At 42.9% G+C, this 19,874-nt stretch overlaps 1 protein-coding gene across 2 annotated transcripts; it reads left to right on the top strand.

Annotated features, from left to right (window-relative positions):
• Positions 1–216: 216 nt before the first annotated feature.
• Positions 217–19,561, top strand: LOC137164568 (activator of 90 kDa heat shock protein ATPase homolog 2-like). Of its 2 annotated transcripts, XM_067565436.1 has the most exons (10): positions 217–1,006; positions 1,309–1,499; positions 11,162–11,247; positions 11,958–12,072; positions 12,750–12,838; positions 13,565–13,687; positions 15,336–15,437; positions 17,687–17,738; positions 18,051–18,211; positions 18,810–19,561. In XM_067565436.1, exons 1-10 carry the CDS (start codon positions 927–929, stop codon positions 18,816–18,818), a joined length of 1,008 nt encoding a protein of 335 aa, XP_067421537.1. In that variant the 5' UTR covers positions 217–926; the 3' UTR covers positions 18,819–19,561. The 2 variants fall into 2 exon arrangements, with proteins under 2 accessions (XP_067421537.1, XP_067421536.1); XM_067565435.1 differs by lacking the exon at positions 18,810–19,561 and having other exon boundaries at positions 220–1,006; positions 18,051–18,785.
• Positions 19,562–19,874: the final 313 nt, after the last annotated feature.

Genomic DNA, 19,874 nt, shown 5'->3' on the forward strand with positions numbered 1-19,874 from the left:
CTTTTTGGGCACGGGGCTTTGAGCCGGGGAGTGGAACTGCCACCTGGGCAAGTTGTAGACAGCTGCTGCCTGGCTGCCAACCTGGGAGGTGGGCGACTGCCACCTGCTGCAAGCTGGGGCAGAGGAGGCTTCTGCGCAGGCTGGGACCCGGGGATGCGGGCAGGCGGCAGGCAGCTGCTGCCTATCTTCAAGCCAGGGCACTGGAGGCTGTCTCTCTGCTCAGAGCCGAGGCACAGCTGGCAGCCAGCCAGCTGTGAGCCCAGCTCACAAGGTGCAGGAGGCTGCCACCGGGCTCCCACCTCGAAGCTGGGACCAGGTGCGGCATGGACGGCTGCCACCCAGCTTCCCAGGACTGGGGCGGCTACCGTCTACCTCCCAGCTAGGAGGTGGGACCGAGCGGGAAGCCGGTGGCTGCCGCCCACCTTCCCTAACTGTTTTTTTTGCTGTGTACCCCGTCTGTGTCTCATGTACCCCAAGGGTACGTGTACCACAGATTGAGAAACGATGGCCTAGAGTATCCCCTCCTGCATCTGTGCCCGCTACTAGCCGACCTCTCTGCTTACAGCAGAGCAGTTTCCCCCCCCTCCATGCAGCCATGCCCTGGACTCGGAAGGTGTCTCTCTGTGGCGGGGGCGTGGGAAGGGCAGTGCGGGCTCTGGCCACAGCCCCTGCCCCCATTTCCTGCCGGCTGCCAGAATCTGAGCAGGGGCTCGGCGCAGGACGTCAGGTAAGGCGGCTTGGGTTGCCCGCGGCAAGCTGGCGCCTGGCGGCAGCGGCTCCAAAGCCCCCGGGCGAGGGACACTTCTGGCACCTTCTGGCTAGCTCGTCTCGGGCCTCGACGCCGGAAGCCACCGGCCGGGAGGCGGGGCCGAGCAGCGGCGGTGCAGCAGCAGCGGTGCAGCGGGCGGGCGCAGGGCGGCAGCGCCATGGCCAAGTGGGGCCAGGGGGACCCGCGCTGGATCGTGGAGGAGCGAGCGGACGCTACCAACGTGAACAACTGGCACTGGTGAGCGGCTCCTCATCCCCGGGCGGCGGCGGCGGCGGCGGCAGCCTCTCCCCGCTCCTGGCCGCGGCTGGTGCAGTGCGGCCGGGCCGGGGGTGGCCGGGCAGCGGGGCGGGCGCGTGGCGGGGAAGCGCAGCGCGGGCTTTGCCGGCTGCCGGCGCGTGCCCCTTCCAGGGCCCAGGGCCCGGCGCGAGGCCGCCCGCTCAGGGGGGAGCAGCGGGGCCGAGGGCGGGGAGCGCCGGGCGCGGTAACGCGGCGCCGGCCGGGATGCTCGCCGCCACCCCCCAGCCTCTCCTCTGCCCTAGGACCGAGCGGGACGCGACCAGCTGGTCGAAAAGCAAACTGGAGCAGCTGCTGGTGGGCATCGCGGTGGACGGGGAGGCCGGCAGCTGTGAAATCAGCGGCCTGCGGCAAATGGAAGGGGAGGCCTCCTGCAACAGCCGGAAAGGGAAGCTGATTTTCTTCTATGAGTGGAACATCCAGCTGAGCTGGAAAGGTAAGGCACTGCTCGTGGAAGATGCAGCGGAAGGCGGAGCCTCGTGTGAATCCCGTGTAAGCTGCAGACTCCGTTAGGCAGCAGACGCCTGTTGGGATCGGGCAATAACCTCCTGAATGTCTGGGTGTGTTTCTTACGTTCGTTCTTTTCATCCCTCGCCGATGCTAGCCCAGCCGAAGTGCTGTTAACTCGTAGGGCTGTGACTGAAGGCTACCACTGGGGAATGTCTTTCTCTCGGAAGAGTCGCTTTTGCTGCTCAAAGCATCATAATCCTAGAAACATAGGGACCTTGAGATGTCATCTAGTCTGGCTCCCGTGCTGAGGCGGGACCACGTGTACACAGACCATCCCTGAAGATGTTTGTCTCACCTGTTCGTAAAATAGCAATGAATTGGCATCCTTTACCTGACTGGAAAAGTTGCTTCAGGTTTGTTTAGCACATTTCCTCTTGAAAAAGCACTGTAAAGTGTGACTAATATTACAGCGTATCTGCACGTGAAGGCCCCAACAGGTCCTTTTAGGCAGACCCGCCATCCACCAGAAGCCCCCTAAAGTCAGTGGTAGTCTGTGGGGGTGGTCTGTGTGGGGTGCATGGGTTTGGCCATGCAAACCTGCTTGCAGGATCAGGGCCTCGTTTGGTGGTGTGCACAAGTTTCCTGGAATGATTATTCTAGAAAGTAAACTCTGTTGAGTTGGAGAAGCAGTAATATTTTCATAAACGGAATTGAAGTGGCAGGAAAATTAGAGGAACTGCGTCTGAGCTACGAAAATAGGTTATTTTGAAATAATCTTGAAACTGGTCTTTTTTTCTTGAATTTTTTCCCCATACTTTACTTTTATTACTGTAAAACAGATACCTTCCCATTCATTATTTTTAAATAAATTAATGAGACATGACTCATTTTACTCTGCAAGAAGCAAGCGTTTTCATTGTGACAATCTTGATCTGCTTTATTACGACTTGTTTGCATTGTTTAAAATTATTGTAGGAACTCAATGTGTTCATGGTGACAGCAAGGAAACAAGAGGAACTGATTCAGGAACAGTGTAAAGAAGATATAGACATCTTTGTAATACAGTATGTAAAGAAAAGTGCAAAAAGGAATATGTGTAATTTCAAGACTTTTTTTTAAATTAAGGTTAGTGAATTATGAGAGAAGCTAGCCTGTGAGAATTAATAAATCTGCTTGATGGATCAAGGAATCCATTAGCAAGTGCTACCATTTTTTTCAATGAGTACTGTGTAATCATCACTTTTCAGTGATAGATGTGCTCCACAATTTTTCTTTTAAGGGTCAAATCCTAAAGAAGAGTGCATGGCTGATATAAACTGTCCTTGGAAATTGTACACAGATATTGCAGTGCTGTAATAGCTCTCAGCCAGGCTTCAACCACTACTGCAGGAGATAGGCTGCATTCACTACTACTCCCATTTCCCTCTCACTCCCAATGCCCCAAAGTGGGATTGTGGTTCAGTGCTGTGAATACTTCTGCTTTTTCACTCCTGTGGGCTATCTACAATTTTCTTTCCTTCCCTCTTCATTTAGCTGATGAGCTATTTCATGGATTTCCTTCCAGTGATGTGTACATGGCATGCAGAGTCTTGCTGCCCAGCCTTCCTGTAACTTGGCCACCTGATACTATAAATGTAGTGTTTACACTGCTTAAATCCCACTTAAAATGGACCAGGATTGGGACCTGCTCTCCCAATAACACACTAGTGACACTTAGGAAACTCCCACTCATGTTAATTGGGTTTCTGTACATATATGTGTGCATATTGACAAGGGAATACCCTCCTTAGAATTGTGTTGTAAAGATGGGCAATGAAAACATTCTTAATTCTTGGGATCCAAGCAATATGGGTGTTGAGAAGAACTAATCTAGAGAGAGGCGTGAGTAGCATCATGCAGGGCGGAGCTATTTAAATCATGGCAGTTTAAATAATGTTAATCAATTTTAAAAATCAGGTGATTTAAACAAATAAGCATAAAACATTTCAGTTTTACAAAGCCTCAGCTTAATTTGAAAAAGAAATTGTAAATCTAAAATTTATAATGAACTAAGTTATAAATGCTATATTTTGTATAGCTTAGTTTTATACATTGCTGTAGACGATGAACAAAACATTATAATTGTCTTGCTACAAACATTTCCCAAATAGTTTTTTCCTACCTGCCATACATTTCTGATCTGAAAACCAGAAGCGGTTAACAATTATGAACTATTCTTACATTGTGATAAATGCACTTAATCTAACAGGCATTTGGTGTTCTACCTTGTATTAATGCAACAGTCCTTTGTGAACCTGTATTTAAGAATATTTGCTTGAAGATTCTAGTATTTCATTGAGAGTTCTAAGAGCTGTGATTCATCATGAGTGCCGGTCTGTGTCACCCCCCTCATGTTCTCTGACCGATCAGAAATAGAAGTAAGATCGGAACTTCTGGGTCATTTGATGTCATGGAACATTCTCCAACTTAAAGCAGTAGTTCTTTTCCTCCATCTAGTCCTTTTCTATAATAGTCTGCATTCAATCTACTATTTTAAAAATGAACATTTCTTAGCAGAAACAAAATCTATGTGAAATCTGAAATTCACTAAATATTAGGAAAGCCTGATTTAAGAAGGTACAAAAATCCACTTTAGCAACATAGATTGTAAAATTGAAAGAAAGTGAAGAACTAGCATCACTTAAATAAATAAAAGTTGATTTAAACTAAAAACATCAGTTTCGTTTTTAAATTTAAAAACTATTATTTGTATCCCCATGGTATCACTAGGATTCTTCATTTTAATGGAGAACTTTCCATTATGGTGGTGGGTTTAATAGGTGTTTTGTACATGTCCTGTAAAAACTACCTGTAGAAAAGCTGACCTGGAGTCCAGTAAATCTGAGGTCCTTTTGAGTAGGGTACTTTCAGTGTTAATTTGGTTAATATTGGAAATAATCTTGTCCGAGATGTAATGTGGTCCAGTGGATCCAACGTGGAACTGGGAACCAAAAACTCATCGATACTAGTTAGAATTCTGACGCTAGAACCTTTTGGATTTTGGACAAGTAATTTTACCCCAATGTATCTTAGTTGCCACATCTGTAAAATGACAATAATAATGTGTGCCTGCCTCAAAGTGCTATTTACAAATTCAAAGCACTACCTCCAGTGAGCAGCATTTTGAGCAACCAGCTCTATCCAGTAAATATTTAGATTAGAATTTACTGACCAGCACAGGTATGTCTGTCCAACTGACTGATTTGCACAGCATTATTAGCAGTTTTTATAAAATAAAAATTGAATGTTTAAAAAACCTTTTTTTACTGTTAGTCATAAATTAGATCTTCCAGATAGTATTATTTGCATCTTTGTTGATGCTTTTTGCAAGGATTACATAAGTTTGCCAACACTTCCCTAAACTCTTAGCCACTCAGCAAGCGTGGCTAGAAATGCCAAACTGTAGTTATGTCCCCTGTTGTTCAAAAAAGAAGTCTAAACATGGATTTTATGCGGGGCACAATGATTGACTAGGAGGTGAAAAAAAATCTCATTTTTCCTTCAGATATTTGTTAGCAGAAACTGCACATAAATGTATTTTTGGTTACTACAGTGTGAGCCCGACCTGCCATATGTCTGTATATATTCATGCCTGGGCACTTCTTTAGATGGATAGTCTGGTGCTCATTCAGGACACAGTCCTGTGCATAAAGTTGTTAAAGGAAGTTTTGCCATTGAGTTAAGTGGAAGTTGGATCTGGATATTTGGAAAATGGGACTTGTGAGTGACTGTGCGTTTAAGCTGACTCACGTCTTTGCAGAAGTGCCTGGCCCTGCAGTGTGTGATTGCAAAAATGCAGTAAATGATTCTGCAGGGTGCTTATCTTAGAGGGTTTTGCTGTGAGCATTGATGAACGTCTTTGCTGCTGGGCAGTTGAATGGTCTGACATAGGACAACATAAAGGTAATTGGTGCTATGGCAGAATGGAAACGCCACTAGTACAGTTTGAAGAGCATTTAACCAGATCTGATCGGTGAATAAATTTAATGAACAACTAGAAACTTTTTAAGACTAATAGGGAGGAGTCTTTACTAAAGCAAAAACTTAAGTGGTAAGGGCCAAGCCACATTAATAAACTGTTCACAGAACTGTAAAAAATTAGAGCAGAGCAGTGTGGACTAAAGCCTGATCCTGCAACTCTTGCATTCATGTGAACTGCTGTGCCTGTGCGGAGCTGCTTTGTCTTCAATAAGCAGTCTCCCTGTTTGTGACAAGTACCAGGATCATGATCTAGGGCTTCACTTATGGCAGCACGTAAAGTACAGGTACTGTGCATGCACCCCGAGAATGGGTATAAATAGCAGTGTAGATGATGAGGCAAGTAGAGTAAAGACATGTCAGAACCTTAGGGTATCTCCCTTACACAGCTCTCTATACACCCCAGAGTGCCTTGCACTGTCATTTTTATCAATGTAATTACTCGCTGCCTCCCTGCTGCTGCAGCCTTTCCTTGCTGCACTGAAAGGTTCTGGCTGTGGGGAAAGACTCTGGCAGGGGAGAGGCAGTGGCAAAAGGCTCCGAAAGCTCCCTGCTGCTGGAGCTTTCCCCATCACAGGCAGCTTTTGTGCCTTTTCCCACTGCCTCCCCCCGCCAGAACCTTTCCCACTTCCTTATTTTCATTGTGGTGTGTAGCTACACATACCATACATGGTCAGTTCTCAGCCAGGGATCTGGGGCTCCTGGGGGGGCCGCGAGCAGGTTTCAGGGGGTTTGCCAAGCAGGGCTGGCATTAGATTTGCTGAGGACCAGGGCAGAGAACTGAAACCCCGCTGTGCAGGGCAGAAGACCCGGGCCCTAAGCCCCACCACCCGGGATTGAAGCTGAAACCTGAGCAACGTAGCTTCGTGGGGCGCCCTGTGGAGTGGGGCCCCAGGGAATTGCCTTGCTAGCTACCCCCTAACGCTGGCCCTGGCTTTTATATGCAGAAAAACAGTTGTTGTGGCATGGGTAGACCATGAAATTTTTATAGCATGTTCAGGGGCCTCCGACAGAGAAAGTTGAGAACCCCTAAGTGTAGACAAGGCGTAAGGGTCTTATCCTGCAAACACTTTCTAGTGTAACACTTACTACCATGAGTTGTCCCACTGAGGTCAATGACACTACCTGCAGTAGCAAGCACTGCTCTCAGAAGTGTCTTCAGGATCAGGCCTTCTATTTTTAAACTGCAATATAGATGTGTATAGCTCTGTGTGTGTGTACATATTTTTGGTGATTTATGTTAACACCTATTACATGCCAAGCGCTTTCCAGACATTCACAAAGGGCTGATCCTTGCTCCAAGAAACTCTAAGGATAGACAGACTGACATTAAGAGAAGGGAACCACAAATAGGATTGTTTTTTCATACAGAATTGAGTTGGATTCACTCTAAGTATTGGAGCAGAGGTAGGCGTTTAAGAAGGACATAATGGTGTAGGGGAGGTCACGACATGCATAAGGGTTGTGTGGAATAAGGCACAGAGGTGATTCAGCAAGAAGCTGACAAGTGGATAGATGAGGATGAGAACATTGACAGAATGGCAGCACAAAGCTTGATTAGGGAGGAAGCGTTTGTAAACTCACGCACCTACACGGGAAATATCAGTAAGTCACAGATGATCTCTTTAATATAAAAGCAGCTTAATGAGTTTCAGTGTTTTATTATTCCGCATTAGTTTTTTCAGCCGATTTAATTCCTCTTCGAGTGATTGTTCCTATGTGTAGTGCACTTCAGGTTGTACATGTGCTCAGGATTACATTTTTAAAAGTTTTTAAAATTTTCTTAGTTTTTAGTATAGTTAGTCAGAAGATAGTGTTAGGGGGTCCAGTTTCTTATTTTTTGGTTTGTGTGTGTGTTTCAAAAACTGCGTAAAGTGCCACCAACCCTTGTGCTATGTCCCATCCAGCTGCAGTATCCACAGGTTATTCCGAAGCGGAACTGAGCAGCCTAGGGAGTTTCAGCTCCAGAAGTTCCTCATGGAGGAAGCCAGGAAGGTGGGAACAAGCTCTGACTGGGAAGACTCCCCTGTATGTCAGTCTGAAAAGGTAGGAATGACCCTTCTTCTTTGGTCCCAGGCAGCTCCAAGACATTTGGCTCCAAGACACTTGAGATAGCCGAGCCTGGGTACATGGGAGAAGGGAGACATAAACAAGTAATCTGGAATCTGTACCACCCACTGGATTAAGGTCCTGCTGGTGCAGTCTCTCTATCTCAAGATGACAGTGCTTCTTTTCTTTCTCCTTCTCCTTCGCTGGCGCTGGTTCTCCTTGCCTTGTCTCTCACACAGGTGCTCCCAGTCTGCAAGCTGCTGGATTTTCAGACATACTCAATCCCTCTCATGCTGCAGCTTCTCCTGTTCTAACTGTTGAACTGTCCACAGCTCCTGGTTCAGTGCTGTACTCCATCTGAGTGCAACATCGCTGCTGCCTCTGTCAGCCTCTTCCCTGTTTCTCTCCAGGGGGTTGGTTCCAATATTTTTCCGTGCCTGCAGGACCCTTTACTAATGGGCTGGGAGTTCCTTGTGGACCTGAACCATTTTTCTGCTTCCGGTCATAAACTACAGCAAATCCACTAGCTGTATCTTTGTCTGATCCTCAGTGTTGAGCTGCCTTTCTCTGCATAGCTCAGCCAGCTAATTTGTCTTCAGATGTTCACAATTCATTTTGCCCTGGCTCTCTTTTTGCTATTCCTTTCCCAAAAAGGCTATTGAGACTTTTCTCTGTGCCTTTCCCTTCTAGGGTACTTGCTTTCACTGCTATTGGCATTTATGCAGCTGACACTGTTACAGATGCTCACTCTCTGCCACCATATGTGTCACAGTTTCAGGGATAATTGCACCTTTGACCCTTCCCTCCCTTATTCCTTGAGGCACCCACTTAATGTATTAGGCTTCCCAGCCATCACCTTTTTTGGGGTGGAGACCAGCGTCTCTCTCCCTTCATATTGGAGGTTTGGGCTTGTAGTCTCTCTCTGTACCTTACTGTGATTTCCTAGCAGGTATGACTGGGGTCCGGCACCTGTGGTTAATTCTTTCTCAAGGGCTATAAGAGTGTACACCAGTTACCAACCAGCCTTCTTTCTGATCCAGCAAATGGGCATGACTTTCTGTCTCAAAGGGCACCAACCCTTGAGGAAGGGTTGGAAAGACTTTGGCCTACTAGCCCCATGAGACTGATGGGTCAGTTTTAGCATGTGTATAGGAACTTTTGGGTTTATATGTTTTTTTTTTTTTTCTGTAATGCTTTTGCCCTTAAGAATAAATGCAGTTTGCTTTGTGAAGGCTTTGGGCAAACACATCTCACCTAGCTAGTCATGGTTCCCCAAAGGATTTTAGTCTCTCTTACCTGGTGGGAGGACAGAGCAAAGGAATGTGTGGGAGTACTGTTCAGCTCCCTACTTTCAATAAAGACTGACCACAGACACGTCCTTCTTAGGCTGAGGGGCTCACAAGGAGGGACAGGTTGCCCAAGGAACATGGTCCCCACAGGAGTCTGTGCTTCAAATCAATGTTAGAGTAGCTGTCAAATTAGCCTGTGAATGATTCCTCCCGTGCATCTGTGGCCAGTCAATCCAGGTGGCTTATCGTATCAACAAGCAGAGACGAGTGAAAGTCATCCATGGAACTGATGTATTCCCATTCAGATTACCCAACCGCTGTCCGTCTGCCAGGGATCTATAACACTCTGGCAGATTCTCTGAGGAAACAGTTCTCCACAGAGTGCAAGTGGGAGCTGCATGACCTGACTCTCCAGAAGGTGTTTTGGGTGTGGAGTCTCTCATCCATGCATCTCTTTTACATCCCTTGTGAACAACAAGTATAAGTAGTTCTGTTTCAGAGTGGGTTGTAGACCAGGCTCGCTGGGTGATGCGTTTCTCATACAATGGTCAGGAGCCTTGCAATACCCCTTTCCCCTCGATTCCCCTTTTACCTCAGGCACTGAGGAAAATAAAACAACACAAAGCACAACTTATCATCATAGCACCAGGTTGGACCGACAGTTTTAGTACTCTATACTTCTGCAACTATCTCTCTGAGCTCCCCTCTGCATTCTCCTGATACCTCATCTATTAACCCAGGACAAAGGACATGGTAGGCATGGTATTTGTATGGTTGTTGGAGTTAGAGGAGGCCTGTTCAGCTGATGTCCAGACTATCCTGAGCAGCAGATGAAAGGATTCTACCAGGAAATGTTACATAGCAAAGTGGAAAAGATTTTTGTTTTGGCGTAACCAACAGGGCAAAACATTCCCCCTTCACAGGCAAAGATTCTGAATGTACTGGACTACCTTTTGTCCTTAAATTTGGAGGGCTGTCTTTTAGCTCACTCAGAGTACACCTTGCAGCCATCAGTGCATTTCATCTGCTGGTAGACGCTTACTCTGTGTTTTCCCAGCTAGTCACTGTCTGCTTCCTGTTGGGTATGATTTAAGTTTTCCTTCCAATGGCAAAATCAGTGCCAGCCTGGGACTTGAACTTTGTGTTATCAACCATTACTAAGTCACCATTTGAGGACCTTAGTATCCTATTCTCTACTACATCTGTCTGTGAGGAGAACATTTTTGATCACTGTCAGGTCAGCCAGGAGACTTGAGGAGGTAGGGATGCTCATGGCTGACCCACCTATTCCATACAGTTTTCCACAAGAACAAGGCATCTGTGAGACTGCATCCTAAGCTTGTCCATAGGGTGGTGTCACATCAACCAGCGTATCCATCTCTCGGTTTTTTATCCTAAACCTCTTTCTAGCTAGGAAGAGGTGGCATGGCACTCGCTGGGCATGCATAGGGTTCTTACCTTTTTCCTGCAAAGAACAAAGTCCTTTCAAAAGTCTCCCAGGCTTGGTCACATTTGCAGAATGTGTGAAAGGAGAGGCCATTTCCTCCCACAGGCTATCAAAATGGATCTTAGGATACATCTTACTATGAGATGAACAATTTCTCCCTTGAGGTCAGCCTATGAACACACTCAGCTTGAGTTTAGGTAGCACTGGTATCTTCCCATAGCAATGTCCTATTACTGACATCTGCAGAGCAGCGACTTGGAGCTCTCTGCAGACACTATGCGCTGGTACAAGCGGAGTTGCTTCTGATATTTCTCTAGGCAGAGCAGTTCTGCAATCTGTTGTGATGCAGAACTGCAGGCACCAACCTCCAGGAGACACTGCTTGTGAATCACCTGAAGTGCACTTCATGTAGGGACAATCATTCAAAGAAGGAGGATGCATTACTCATGTTAGCTTGAGTTCTTCGAGATGTGTTGTTGTTCCTGTGTGTAGTGCGCTACCCACCCTCCTTTCCCACTGTTGGGTTAGAGAAGGAACTATGATGGCAGTGGTCTGGCAGCCCCCTTTATTCCCTCAGTGCGGAGCATGAAGAGTATGGGGGTGCATATGTGGAACAGACGGACACTGCTATGCAAGAATCTCTGGTCCTGGGCACATGGAGGGTATGCAAAGCTGAATACACTACACGCAGGGACAACACCTCTCAAAGAACTCAAGTTAATGCAAGGTGAGTAATCCATCCTTTTTATAGGAGTTCTGCAGAAAGCAATTATAAGGGTAAAACTGCTACTATGGAAAATATAGTTCTTCACTTATTACATGTAAGAATTCATTCTGTTAATACAGGTACAATGAAAGAATCTGGTGAGAAACATAAGGGATCTGTTGAAATTCCTAACCTGTCAGAAGAAAACGAGGTTGACGATACAGAGGTAGGCATAAAATATTAACATAGTTATATAGGGCAGGAATTTTTAAATAAAATCAATACATTTGGTTGCCGTTAAATTTTCAGTTAACTAAATAATAGTTACCAGAGGTTTTTTTTAAAAAATAGCTTAATCTGGAAATACCTGGGGGAATAACATGACTTGGCTAGTCTATCTTTAGTATAAAAGATGTCACGAAACAAAAACATTAAGGACTTATTTCTCTCCTCCTATACGTAAATACATAATCTTCCAAAGTTAGCTACTAAGCATGCATAGTATCTGACTTTACAAGATGCAGTTCATGGCAATACAGAGGCATATGTTTGAGTTAAGAATTGAGCCCTATGTTTGCCTCACCCTTGGTCATTTTTTAAACTTAAGGACTCTTCTTTGGTGCTAGCCTAATGATGTAGCTGATACTATGGTCTCTCATGCTATATAGGGGGAGAAATCTATCTAAACTCCTGGCTAGTCCTTGAGTTATTATGGAGACAAAATTGCTTGTGTTTCCCACTTTTATCATGCCTTTAAGCTAAAACTGGATACTTTTTATTTTAATTTATTTTTCTAAAGGAAAGTTTGCACTTGAAATATCTATTCTGCACCCGGTCTTCTGAATAAATCAAAGATAGCATTTTCCAACATTGTTGTTTTCCAGAAAAACAAAATGTACAAAGCATCTCTTAGATTTGTATGTTTATTATTTGTAGATAAGTGTAAGCAAGAAGAAAGGAGATGGAGATGAGCTAAAGGATCTTATGAGAACAGAAGGAGCTTCAAAAGTCAGGGAGGCTCTCAGAGATTATCTGAAAGCTCTTAAAACAGGTACATTAAGATAATTTATTCACACTGTCACTATATGGGCCCATTTTGTGCAATCTCCCTGCTTGAATAGATTGATCCATTTTCATCTGAGTGGTAGAAACTGTTTTCATATTACTTTAAAAACAAAAACAAACCCAAGTGCCTTCATTTTAATGCAAAATTATAATTAAAGTTTTAATCTCACCAAAGTCAGGATGTTCAAAGTTTATTATTTCTTGTAAAATGTTTATTTTGCAGTAATGTCCGGGGGCACTAAACAGGACCAGAACCAAATTGTGGTAGGTGCTATACCAACACATGTGAAGATACAGCCCTTGCCCTAAAGATCTTACAAATTAATTGGCTGAGGAAAACAAGGCCATACGCTCAACTCAATGGCATTTCTTTCTCTATAATATGATAACTTCTGAAAACAAGTATCCAATCAATTTCAAAATTTCAGGGAATGTTCTTGGCATAAATGAACAGAACTCTTATTGATTTTGGTGAAAAATCAGAAAACTGGAAAAGCCGGATTTTAGTGGAAATCAGGCTATTTTGGCTTTTAGATTTTCACCAAAATAAAAAGGGCTCTGACCAGAGGGGGAAGAGGTTGGCTGTAGTGGGGACAAGGGATGTGGCTGCGTGTACATCTTGGCCTCCTATTAGATGGTATTTTTTACTTCCTCTATTTACAGAGTTTACTCTGGGAATGATCCTACCAACCAAAACTACAGCTGGTCAGGAACTGGCAGTTAAAAGAAAATTGAGTGAGAATAATGTGCAGGTATGCTGGCTTTACTATGTAAATTCCACTGGGAAAGATGGATGCGATTGGCCCCAAACTCTGCCATCATAAGAGGAACAGAGAATTTAAGATTTATTCTGTGACTAGCAGCAGACATACTTAGTGCGATAATGTGGAGTGTTCATCTATAACAGTAAGCATTTGGTGCACTTTTAAAAAAACCTTTGGGATTGAGTTAGTTAAATTCACTAACATGTTGTGCGTGCTCTTTGTTATGGCCAGTGTCTGTAGTGCTCACGTGTTGGGGAAATAGAATCATTGCTGGGCCACAGAACCTCCAGACAATGAAAGGGAGATCAAAGGTGCCTTGTTCTTCCCTTCTAGTGTTCTGGCAGTAACAACGACAGCTTCAAGGGGGGGATGCTGAAATTTGTCTGCTCCCCTCATTCCCTCTAATTAATTCATTCCACATTCTGTCACCAAAACCATGTTAGGATTCCCACAGATTTTCTTAGTGCCCGACTATGGTGCTCACTCAATCTAATCCTAATGTAGAGTAGTATGTTATCATGTAATTAATGCACAAGGGAGCAGTCTTAAGGTTGCATGGAAAGCTTTAATCCTGACCTTCCCTAACTTTTGAGTGGTTGACTTTGCAACTTTAACAATGTTTTTCTAGTACAAAGTTTTATAGTATAGAGTTTTAGAATATATCTGTGTTTGCTATTCACATACAATGGCACTTTATCCTGAATTGCTTTACAGGATTCAGTTTCACCAATTTCTTTGGACGTAGTTGGTGTAAAAATTCCAACAGTAAAGATACTTCTGAAAGAGATGTTTGAGACTCTGGCAGAGGAGCTTTATAGCATCTTTATAACCAAGGAGGTAAGAAGCCTTTTTATAGCATCAGGCCATATGTTCTTAGTGATGTAACTGCAGTGATCAGTGTACCAGAAAGGAGAACAGTTATTTTATTTGAAGAGTTTAATTATAATCAGTAATGAGGAATATTATATGTAACTTTCATAGTGCCCAGTGCAACTAGCACACTCTCACTTGTACGTAAGAGAGGGAAATCTGGTCTAACAGGGACTGAAATATCATCAGCTACTTCTTATTTCCATTTACGAGCTATAATACTAGAGTGTAGGTTACATTTTAATTCTAACTACTACTGTTTGCACCATTAGTGCTGTTGTGAACACCTTTTATCTTTGATGGTAAAGAACTATAATGGTGTGAAGTGGAGAGCAAAATGGAGATGTTTAGTTTATCTGTGTGTGTGTGTGTTTCTTTGAGCCCTGTCTGTGTACTGATGTGAATCGGGCCAGCTAGCAATGGTCATAGGAAGAGTCTGCTAATTTTGTTGGTCATGCCAGCAGCTTTCAATACCGTTGACCGTGATGTATTAAGTCACTTTCAGCTCTTTCCAAAGTAGACAGAATGGCCCTTTGGTGGTCTTGTTCTTTTCTTTCTGAGCATTGTTGGAAGGGTGTGCTGGGCCATTGTTTATCCATCCACAATAGCTCCTTTGGTTTTTGTCACCCCTCTGGTTCACTCTGGATTTAAAGCCAGACTAATAGAGATTGGGAAGTTTTATGCTGCATGTCCTTAGTATGCCAGTGAAACACAGCTCTGTCTCCTTTTCACTCAGCTCAGATTCTAAAGTCCTCCTTTTGTTAATAATAAGTACTTAACCCTTTATCTAAGCACCCGTAATCCACAAATCTCAAAGTGCTTTACAAATGTAGTGAACATTCTTATCCCCATTTTACAGATGGATTCCATTAGCTAGTATGTGTATGGATATGATTAGATCTACCTGTGAATATAAAGACCCACTCTTGCAGGGTTTACTGTGGAGAAGTACTAATTTAGCAAGATTAGGATTGCATCAGTGTCCTCCTAAAGAGCCTCAGAATGCAAATTGGAATGCTAATACTTCAAAAACTGTACTTCTCAGGAGGCTCGGGGATTAATGTCAGCCTTCTGATATGGGATAGAGAATATAACATCTCAGTGACTTTCCGATTAATCCTGCTCCCTGTGTCAGCCTCTAGATTGTTGCTGCCATCTCATCAGGGCAGAAAGAAGATCAGTCTGCCTGTTTCTTAACCAACTATAGCTAAAGACACTTCACTTGCTTTGAACTCTCTACCTGTTTTACCTACTGGCCCCTTCCACATACCCTCATTGTTTACTCCTTCTACCTACCATGCTTATTTTTCAACACTTGGTAACTTAGTCATGTTATGATTTTTTTTAAAAAGCAGAGCACCTTAGTGAAATCAATGATAAATTGATTTATTTGACTGTAGCTTTTTCAAATTCAAGGACATAAAATGGCCTTTAGAGAGCCATGCATTAGTCACAGAACCATTGGTGTTAGGAGTCTCCAGTAGCCCTTTTAGTTCATCCCCATATCTGGCAGGATGCATTATGTATCACTAAGCTAGCCAGAAATCTGAGGTTACATGTTGTTAATAGCTGATTAAATTCTTACATGATGTATGTTTGCTTTTTGTTTTCGTAGTTGGTGCAGAAATTTTCTAAATGTCATGCTGTGATCGAAGCCGAAAAGGGAGGGAAACTTCAAATGTTTGATGGTTGTGTTACTGGTGAATATATAGAATTGGTAAGTTGAAACCTGGCAGTTTAAAAATTCAAGGCCTTGTTCTGCCCTTTTGGAGTCTCTCACTGGTGGGTTTTGGATCCAGAAGCTGCTTAAATTACTATTCCACAGAGGAGAATACTGAGTAAGATCTAATCTTGCTTTAGTTTCTCTAATGCAGACTTATTTCAGGGCTCATTGTGTCATAAAAACCAAAATATAACCATGTAGAAGATTCCTGACTCTTTCCTTATCTGGCCCAGATTATCCATCATGTGGGAAAATTCTCACTTGGGACCGTGGGAAGAAAACTGCAGTTGCCTTTGAGTTTTTCTATCACTGTCTCCTTTAATAGGAGGGTTGGAGATTGAATTTACAGATTAGAGATGGTGCCACTTACCAAACATGTGGCTCTCTGGAGAAGCAGACCCCTTTCTGTGCAGAAGCTACCCTGTCCCTTGCTACGTTCCCCTACAGCTACATAGTGGCAGCTCCAGAGGGGGCTCTGAGGAAGGTAATATAGTGTAGACCTGTATTAACTCACCCTGGATTGCTACACAAAAACTAATCACACAGCAAAGAATAGTGCCATGGAGAGCAATGCTCTACCTTCCTCTCACCTCAGCCCCTGAAGCCTGTGGAGGGTCCTTCTATAATCCTACATAAATACCAAAGAATGAGCATCTATACAGTGTTGGGGAAAGAAAGTGGCACCCTTCGTTTACACGAAATAAGTAGATTTGCACACAGCTGGAGCCTTCTCTGTAAATCACCTGGGAAATCTAGACCTTGATTAGGGAGCATGTCCCAATAACATTTCTTCTCTTGTCAGAGATCAGTGGCATCACCACTCTGAATGTCGAAAGTTGTTACTTAAACAAAAAAAACAAGACCTAGGAAAAATGCTGTGTCCTGATACCTTTAAAAAGTTGTTTTGAAGCCCTTTAACTTACCATTCAGCTGTGTTTCAATTCTTGTTTCTAATCCCTTAAATTACTCAGGATTTGATTCAAATAATTAAGCTAACATAATTAAGAGAACTTTTTTTTTTTGGAATTAAAATTAGTGCTGACTTTGGAGAATTTAGTTCTAGGTCATCTTTTAGGCATGCCTCAGATTTCCTAAATCTTGAGATCCCCCTTTTCCTCAAATGGGGTTGAGCACGCAGTGGTTCAAGTTATAATAAAGATGTTGAAACTTGGGAACACACTGATTACATAATTCATTTGATATTGCCAACAGCCGGCTTTAAAAAGAGGCTCCACAGATTTACAGCTGTGACAGTTAAAGAAACATCCCCAGTCAACAACCAAGTAACTGGCAAGTTCCGAATTGTAGAGAAATAGTTACAGTGGTTATGTTAAGCACAAATGGAAGAGACACTTCTAATCACTGAAGCTACCTTGACTCTAAGCACAGTTGTGAATACAAAAATACCCTTATTTGTAAACTTCCTTGAAGGATGAGCAAACTCCCTGAATGGGAGACTGCACCACTGCTCTAAATCAACCACTGTCACATCTGTCTTCTGGAGCAAGCCTCTGCCAGTTGGCTTTCAGTTCCCTATTTCAGCCAGTTGCTGAGACCTGACACAATCTAGAACTGATGGAAAGGAGATCTAGAACTATGCATCAGCTTATAAAAACTGTCTCATCACTGTCTCATCCAGTGGCCTCAAAGGCACATTGAGCAGGGTGAGTGGCAGAATAGAGGGCTCTAGAGGTGGGTGATCAGTTACCCTCCCCTTTTTTCTGCAATTCCTTGGAGGAAAATACAGAACCAATGCAGTAATCCCACTCAACCCTGCTAAGGTCTATTATCAAAGGCTGCTGATTAGATCTGTGGCTATATGCATGAACAAGTGACCTTTCTCCATTGCTAAGAGAAAGTAGGGACGAGTGTGCCCAGTTAGGAGTGCCATGATTAGAGGTGGATTAAAAACTGGGATTTTTAAGTGTTTTCCCTCACACTTACTGTTTTCTCAATTTTTTGCTAGTTGGAAAAGTCAGAAATTGATAGGATAAATCCCCAAAATTTTGTTTCAGAATTGTGGAAAACAACCTTTTACTAAACCAGCTTTTTCATAGAAAAAATTAATTTGACAAAACCCTTTTTTATGATGGAAAAACTTTCTCATTGGAAAATTCTTGACCAGTACCAGCCAGGCTCCTCATGGAAAGGGACATCAGGCCCTTATGTGAAATTCTTGAAAAACGGCAGGGGGCGACTGTTAGTTTTGCCATGATGTTTGTACATCGATATCTTTCTTACAGTTACGCAGCCAAAGGATTGTCATGAAATGGAGATGCAGGAACTGGCCCGATGGTATGTCTTTGTTCTAACCATAGTATTTACGGGTAGGATTTTCAAAGGGGCCTAATTCCATTTTAAATTGGGGCTAAATTTTGAGCGAGCACGATATAATGCCCGGTGTTAGGCCCACTGAAGTAAGGAGATTGTTCTGTCTTTGTTCTTGTAAGAGCAATAAGTACATTTATGTACAAGATGCAGCAACTGAGCTGATGAAAGATTGAATTTTATTTAGTTTAATAAAAGTTTGCTTTACTATACATCAGGTTTTAAAACAAAGGTTATTAATAAACATATTACTGAATATTGGACCGTCTCTTCTTCCAGAATATTATGCAACGGTTGCTTTGAATTTCAAGGATCGGGGAGCTCAAACTGAATTACAGTTAGAGTGCAAAGGAGTCCCTGTCTATTGTGAAGACAGTACAAGACAGTGTTGGCAGAAGCAGCATTTTGAAGAAATACATGTTTTACTGCGGCAGACCAAAGTAAATGCTGAACGATAACAGCAGTGTAGTTAGTTTTATTAGAGCATTACTTTTATATTAAAAAAAAGTTTCTCCCTCTTTTTGTTCCCCCCCCCTTCTTTTTAAAAAAATTAATTTATTTATGTGGGATGAATAAAGATCCACTTCTGTGATACTACACGTAAGTGCTATTTATGGATCTGCAGTGAATGAGATGGCCTTTACCGGTGAGATTATGTATTTAGACACCTTTAATTTGGACCCTGATCGCTTTTATTTATCTCCAGCATACATTTTCCAAACTGGAGTCTGACTCAGCTGCCATAGACTTTATGATATATCATCATACTGGCAAGCCCATCCACTAGAGACTAGCTATGACATAGACCTAGTTTCCAGGCCCAGATTAGAGCTGCATTGTGTATTGTTTAGTAAGAATTCATTCTTGCTGGTTAGAATGTCTGTTAAATACATTGCTGATTAAAAGGTGAATTGAAAAAGCCTAAAAAAAGTACCCCCAACCTAGTCTGATCCTGTAAGATCAAATGATGAGTGATCTATACAGCCACTTGAAATAAAGCACTTAACAAAGACATTGCTGCTTTCTTTGGTTTTTCAGAGACGGTGATGACAGCACAGCTACACATTTTGAAAGACTCAGTACCTGCTACGTGTTTAATAAGCCTTTGCCATAGGTCCTCAGGGTCAACAAAATTAGAGCAAGAACCCTTCTTGACTGCTCCATCCAATAGAGAGATGCTATTATTTTGGCTTGTGTTTCTAAACCTTCGTCTTCATTCATATTTTTTCTCTTAATGGTGCCTGTGATGGAAGTTGCTGCTCTGGCAGAGATGCCAGGAAGGCTGTAAGGGAAGTAACTTAATTTTTTATTTCAACAATTTCCGTATTTATTTAAAGAGCCATACATCATAGTACTGCTTTCTTTCCTTGGACTCCTCTAAATATGTTTTTAACTGAGTTAGGCCCTTTCAGTTTACCTTAACGAACCATTCCAGCCATTGGAATATAATGAAAACAAAGCAAATAAAACCTCAGTCACAGCTGTACCATAAGGTTTTAACCATGATGGGTTAATATTAAAAGAGTATAGCAATTCTTTCCCTGAAAGTTAGCAAAACTGGGGCAGAATTCTTAAATGAGTAAACAAGTGAAATAAGAAATCTGACTTAATTGTTCAATACTGAATTTAAGGCAAAACGGACAAAGAAAAATAGTGAAAGTGACTCAGACTTCATTTTTGGGGAGTGTTTCTTACTCTGCACCTGTCTTTGAGAAAGCTGAAGATTATCAGTTTAATCAAATGCATAGAATACCAATCAGTCATGTCAATAAAATTTTTTTTTACATGGAGTGTGCTTTGTTTCCTCTAATGTATGTTGTTCAATAAAACATCATATGCATATGACCAGGCCTCCCAGCTTAAAGGATTCTTTAGAGAATCAAGTTTCCTGGCATACAGCTTTATTCTGATTAGAACACTCAAAAGTACAAACATGCACAGGAAACCACGAGGCATTTTCATGGTATGTAAGTTTAAATGACATACAGGACAAGGAAGCCTTGTTCTCCCAGACAGCCATTATAGTGAACTTCTCACTACAAACACATATCCAGGTTGATTGCTTTTAGGAAAGCATGCTGTTTTTTCCCCTCATAGAGTTCT

Source organism: Emydura macquarii, unplaced genomic scaffold (genome assembly GCF_026122565.2).
Source record: "Emydura macquarii macquarii isolate MOO-44397 ecotype Brisbane River unplaced genomic scaffold, CSIRO-AGI_Emac_v2 contig_2676, whole genome shotgun sequence".
Taxonomy (NCBI): domain Eukaryota; kingdom Metazoa; phylum Chordata; order Testudines; family Chelidae; genus Emydura; species Emydura macquarii.

What these genes read in the sequence shown, in the direction of transcription:
- LOC137164568 (XM_067565435.1), top strand. Translation starts at nt 927, where the DNA reads ATGGCCAAGTGGGGCCAGGGGGACCCGCGCTGGATCGTGGAGGAGCGA. An exon ending in CATCCAGCTGAGCTGGAAAG is followed by an intron (nt 1,500 to 11,161) that starts GTAAGGCACTGC and finishes CTGTTAATACAG; the next exon opens with GTACAATGAAAGAATCTGGT. An exon ending in TGAGTGAGAATAATGTGCAG is followed by an intron (nt 12,839 to 13,564) that starts GTATGCTGGCTT and finishes ATTGCTTTACAG; the next exon opens with GATTCAGTTTCACCAATTTC.